At 37.4% G+C, this 6651-nt stretch overlaps 1 protein-coding gene across 1 annotated transcript; it reads left to right on the top strand.

The window, feature by feature from the left end:
* Positions 1 to 901: 901 nt before the first annotated feature.
* Positions 902 to 4331, top strand: LOC140238072 (uncharacterized). Its single transcript, XM_072317999.1, has 3 exons — positions 902 to 947; positions 1832 to 1959; positions 3436 to 4331. Exons 1-3 carry the CDS (start codon positions 902 to 904, stop codon positions 3802 to 3804), a joined length of 543 nt encoding a protein of 180 aa, XP_072174100.1. The 3' UTR covers positions 3805 to 4331.
* The last annotated feature ends 2320 nt before the right edge of the window (positions 4332 to 6651 follow it).

The following is a 6651-nucleotide window of genomic DNA, read 5'->3' as shown; positions in this document are numbered from 1 at the left end:
ATTCCTAGAATAATTTGCATCTAATCAAAACATACGTTGTTTTTGCCATCTCAACATAACCACACTATTGCCATTAATACAGCAAAACAACTAAGTCTTGATCACTGGCGCGCATATAGTGTATTGCAATGCTAATATGTGTGCGCTTCTGTAGCCGCGCATAGCATGCAGCCTATTACTGCATAAACATTTAGATGGCAAAACAACGTATCGCATGTAGATACAATGTTTTGCCAAGTCCATGCCCGACGTGTGTTGAGCAGGGGCAAGTGTATCGCCGCTTACGTTGTTTTGCCAACAAAATTTGAACAATTCTCACTGGGAGGGAGCGTTATATCTCAGTAACAGAATAGGTTCTGATTTCAAGACTTGGTCAAGAGTTAGATTATGCTTAAATAAGCTGAAATATGTGACTAAGTCAATTTTCATGTATTTTTGACATACGTTGTTTTGACATCTCAAGGCCGATTTGCTGTCATTACCTTACTACCCTTTGCAGCTTTCAAGTTGTTGGTCACGGAAATGTCATTCGTTGATGACGACTTCCAGAAAGTGTCCCACTACGAAAGCACCAACATCCGCTTTCATGCAGAGGTCATCCGCCCCCTAAAGGGTGCTTTGTGGGCAGAGAAAGGAACAGAGATTCAGTTTTACACTCCTCGCTGGACGTGTGCCATTGCAAGTCCACAGGAGGACACTGAATACCTCATTGCTGGTCAGTTCATTTTAAATGGTATCAAGAATGGTTCCATGACATTTGCTCCTGTGACAATTGCTCCCATGAAATATCTGCATGCTAAGCCAAACATAAATTCTACCCACAATCTTAAACCCTCACCCTCATCCTAATCCTCACATCAAAGTAAACCTAATACCCTATCACAACCCTATACCTAACACTATGTCACTGGACAATAACAGCATAGTAATTGTCGCAGGAGCGATATGTTGTGTCATTACCTAGGACATTGACTTTATCCTTGATATTTCACTTGATAGAAATAAACTTCTTAACTGTGGTACAGAAGTAAAACAAATGGACAGAAAGTATGTGATCATGCTGCTGTGTTTACTGAAAATGTTCAAACTGTGAAATGCATCTGCTATGCTCTTCAGGTGCTGTTTATTAGGCCTATTCTGAAAATTTGTTTGTCTGAAATGGAAATGAGGTTAATTATTATAAAACACACAAAGTCCCTATACTTTACTGTTTTCATCAATCCAAAAAAAAAAAAAAGTAAAAAAGAAAAAAATACTTGTAATCTCATTCCACAAAAGATTGTTATTCCAAAGGTTTGTAATTCCAAAAATGAAAAAAAAAGATATCTTATTTCGGTGTATTTCGAAGTTTACTTATCAAAAAAAAAATCATTATTCCAAAGGTTTGCTAGCCAAATATGAGAATAAAAAGTTTGTTATTCCAAAAGTTCTTTAATCTAGATATAAAATAGGATTCATCAATTCGAAAATGAAATGATGGTGCATGTACACTAACAAACATTTATGATTATGAATCTTATTTTGATTTTGGATAAATGAACCATCAGAATAATGAATCCTAGGAATAATGAAATGTAACCATACTTTTCATGTCGGTTTCTGTCTATCTCTCTTTTCGATATATTCCCATCTCTTGCTCTTATTTATTTATTTTTTTTTGCAATAACTCCTTTTATCTATTTTGGTCTCATTTACATATTTTGCCACTCATTTATTTTTGTCTGTGCCATTATTTATCCATATGTTTCTGAATCTGTTTTTTTTTTCTAACCATACTTCTATCTCCTTCTTGATGTGTCATTTTTCCCCTCCCTCTCTTTCTCTCCTACAGGGAAAGTTCGTGATGGTATGCTAACCGTGACGCAATGTGACGGTCTGGCTATTAAGTGGTCTGATTTGACCTCTGAGCAGAAGGCCGGTGTGAAAGGTGGCTACAGTAGGCAGTGCGAGTCCTGTCGGGTAAGAGTGGGGTTATTACTGAGGATGCATTTATCATCTTTTCCATGAGTGAAACCTGTTTCAATACCCACTATCAAAACACGTTTGCAAAGGCCTTTCAGATCACATTTCTCGAGTTGTTGTATTCATCATCTCTGTAGTGCATCGAGAAGGAGGCCTTGTCACTGTGCAGCTCCACTGCACAGTCGAACCGAGGAACACAGATGCGTAATTGGCAGTGGTTGCCATGGCCAGGTCCGAGCTATAAACATATTTCAAATTGACTTTGCATTCATTAACTCCACAGAGAGGTGTTTTTGATTGCACTCTTTTGACATTTCAGTAATGCATTTCTAACCCATCATCAAAACAGCTTTGCATTTATAAACTGTCAAAATCTTCCTGGGAGTTGTTTGGAAACCTTAACTCACGCGCCAGAAGTGAATTGATAAACGCACCCTGGCCAATCCGAGATTCTGTCCTAACATTTACCCCCTGTTCAGATGCAAGCCAATTTATACCAAAACTCGATAAAGAAACGACGTATAAAGAATCATCGTATAGCCGACAGATAGTTCAGACACTAATCTCGACAATTCTGGAAAACATATAGATGTGCAATTTCCCACTGCGCATGCTGTTATGGTCACGAGTGACAGCTATGAGGTCACCAGTTCATGCGCGCTTTCATTAAGCCCCGCCCAGTTATACCGTTCCATGGTCACCATACGTTCAGACACACAATGGACACAATGGAATGCTGATTCGTTATTGAAATCCAGGTCAAAACGATGCTCTGACCCTTGTTTCGTTATACGTCGTTTCATTATACATCGTTTTGGTAGTCAGCGTTCAGACGTATAAATGCATTGTATAGCTATACCACTTTAGTATAGCTATACCGTTCTAGTATAATTTTTTTTTTTTGTGCATCTGAACACCATGTTGGATTGTTTAAAGGGATGGTACTGTATTGGTGGAGATGAGAATTGGGTTTTTAACTTTTTGCGAAATACCAAGAAAACACTTATGAAATAGTACAGAGCGTACCACTTTAAGAGGAATTCAAAGTTTATTTGAAAAAAAAATCGGGTTTGGAATGACTGAAACATCCAAAAACAAAGTAAAACAAAGCAGTCGGAACAAAAGGTGGGTCCCACTTTTTATTAGTATTGCTCTGTTTTGGGTATTTCAGCCATTCCAAAACCAATTTTCATCAAATAAACATTGAATTTCTTATGGAATTACATACTCCTTCATATTTCATAAGAGGTTTCTAATTATATCACCCAAAAATGTTAGAAACCAGAAGTTAGGCCTCAACCAAAACTATACGATCCCTTTAAGCTGTTGAAGACTAGTCCCGTGGATACTAGGGCAGGTATTTATGGGAAATGTGTGTTGTAGCAAAATTAGTTCATCCTCAATGGGTTAAGCATACACATACTCTTACATCACACACACACACACACACATTTATTTTATCATATGCTGCAGATTAGCTCAGCCGGTACTACAAAGCACATTTGGAGCCCGGAGGCTGAGGCGGGTCTTGAGTCTGGTTACTGGAGCCCAGAGGGCTGCTTTTTCAACCCAATCCCATCCACTAAGTACGGAGGGGAGGACTGCGAGACCCTCTACTCTGTCTGCACGGCAGGGCTGGCTGAGGATGGTGTCGGGTGCGAGTGGGACCAGAATGAGTCTTACCAGGAGTGTTTCTCCCGCAGGGAAGACGCATGGTTCTTCACAGAGAGAGCCGAGCCAGCTTTTACTTGCCAGTCGGACTGCAAAGCCCAACCCACCAAGAAACTGCGCTGGCTTTGCGCCAAAACAGTCAGGAAGCTCAAAAAACAGGGAATGTGCTAGAAATAATCAGCAAATTACTCGAGGAAGTCTCTGCTGTTGGACGTAGCATCATCTATCTATCATCCTTCTCTGTCTTTTCGCTTTAGATTTGTTTGTTTTTGTTTGTTAGTCACTTGTGATTGAAATCGTTAAAATATACCTCATCATTATTCATTAAAAAACCCCACAACAAATTCAAAAATTAAACAGAACTGCACCCATTCACATTGCACCCTGGTTAAGGAAATGCAATAAAAATACTTTGTTCAGTCTCTTTCAAAACACCTATAAGAGACCTTCAGCCCTCATAAAGAATTCAAAGATTCTAATCTAATGTCCTACTACACTACACAAACGTAGTTCCTCAAAATGAAAGTGCAGAATTATATGTCAGTACCATACAGTTTATGTGCTTTAGAAATGTATGCCTTCTCATTATTATTATATATGAAAATAAAATTAAAAAAATGTGAAATATGGCTGTAGTTTTACAATGTCTTAAACTAAACACGTCACCAGAACCAAGAAGGCAATATGAAAGTTAAAAAAAAAAAAGAAGAAAATAAAAATCACCAGTCATTTAACATGTTCCATATACTTACATGTACATAGAATTTCATCAGATTAGAATCAAATAAGATGATATTCTCCATTCCATTGATTATGTATGTTGTTGTGATTGTGCATTGCTGGCCTGTAGAAAGGAATTTTTTAAAAACATTACAAATTTTCTCCTCTCAAGAATCAGACTGATAATGTTGGAGATTTTGAACATCACCTTGAAATGCAACAGAAATCAGGCCGGATGATAGTGTGTATGTTTAAATGTTATAGAATTTTGTATTAAACTACCCCATATAACTCTTTGTACACTACAATAAGGGAAGTGCAGTGTAGTGTAGTGTAGTGGCATAGTGTAGTATTAAAGTGTAGTGTTAGTAGTGTAGTACAGTGTAGTGCAATGTACACACTGTAGCATAGCAATTAGCATAGTGTAATGTTGTGTGGTAATGTGCAGAATTGGTATAAAATAATAGTAATGATTTACAGCACTCTATGTCTGAGTAAGTATCTATACTTTCAAACATCATCTGTTGCTTTAATTCTTCTGTTCATGTATCCCATGACAAGTGCTGCAAATAGTCAATTTTAATGATAAAATCAGAAAAAAAAAAGGATGAGAATAGAAGTCACATTTGAATTGTTTTATAATCATTTCTTACTTTTACATAAAACACTACCTTTTTTGCCTAGACATCCTCTTGATAAGATGTGGTTACAGGCTTGTGTGACATCACAAATGACAATAAACCAGTTCAGAGTTTCACTTTGGGCATGAGCAGAAAAAAAGGTCATTCATACCATGGACCTAGTGTAGGTTCATGTTCATACCAACATGCAGGCATGTTGGTTTTTAAATTAAATATGGGATAAGCATTTGTGTTTAACTCTTTATGTGCCATGGTGGAAACCCCCTGTGTGCCACGTTATTCTGAGACACGAAGGTAGTCATGCTTTGAGAAAGAATTATGTTTTTCCAATCTATATAACTTCTACAAATTCATATTGAGCTGGACATGATAGTTAGCAAAGTTGAAGAGGAATGCCAAGCTTTGCTTTGATATAGATTGTATGACAAATCTACTTATATTTATTTTTTCTAATGACCAGTTGCTACATTACTGTAAAGGCGTGACTTTTGCACATGACACCGTGAGAGAAACTTAGAATTTACACGCAAATTTAGTTGGAAACACCGCTTAATAGTCAATCACCACATAGAATGAAAGCTGTATGTAAAAGGAGCAAGAGCGCGAGAAAAGCTTTCATTGTACCACAGGATTAGCGATTTATCGATCGGTTTAAGCAGATTATTGCGTTTGAGCAGAATATGCGAATTTGGCACGCCGTCGACTGAGTCGAACGTGCGAACATGGCACATAAAGAGTTAAGGATTATTCACCACTGTTCACATAATCCTAATAAATGCTGCTTGCCAGCACATCCATTCGACAGCAAAAGTGGCATTTGGAAATGTCAATAGAAAGAGTTTGTTGATATATTCAATTCAAAATAATGAAATGGATACTTTCCCACGTGTTAATCGATGGATCATTCTGGTCATCTGGTCTACGCAAGTTCATTCTTTGATTGAACAGGATTGATGAATCCAACAGATTGTGACATAAAGCATATGCATTATGTCGCTCTGAAAACGAGTGAAGTGCCCGTAACAGGCTGTGAAAAGAAGAAGAAGAAGCAGAAGAAGAAGAAAAAGAAGAAGAAAAGAAAGGTCATTTGGGCCAATGTGCCCATGAACTAACTCCTAACTGGCTTATTTTTTTTTCAGTGTGTTTTTAACTGATTACCACAGTGTCACAGCAAGTTTACATTTCTTTCTAACACATGAAAGAAGGCTATGTATCAAAAACTTATCATATCAATTCATAAGCATAATGCATCAAAGGTAGAAAGCAGACAACATACAAGACTACAAAATGAGATATTTATGTTCCTTGCTTTCAAGAAGACTTTCATCAACATATTTGATACCAGCCTTTCATGTCATGGCCTATCCTGTATTAACTGGATCAATACTGGAAATGTCCCAATGTCCCAATAAAACAAAAAATGTCATGTTAGTTTTGGTTGTATTTCACCTTGTTCAGTGACAATGAAAATATTAGGTCTACGGATGGACTGAAATTGAGGTTGAGAAAGTGATTGACACTAAGAATGAGACTGAGATAAAAACTGACGACACTGAGATTGAGAAAGAGATTGGGGTTAGGAAACAAGTCTGAGTTTGAAATGGACAATGGAACTGGGGTTTGGAATGAGATTGAGATTGAGACTGAGCTTGAATGT

This window comes from Diadema setosum, chromosome 2 (assembly GCF_964275005.1).
Source record: "Diadema setosum chromosome 2, eeDiaSeto1, whole genome shotgun sequence".
Classification (NCBI taxonomy): domain Eukaryota; kingdom Metazoa; phylum Echinodermata; class Echinoidea; order Diadematoida; family Diadematidae; genus Diadema; species Diadema setosum.
This window is presented reverse-complemented; position numbering and strand designations above follow the sequence as displayed.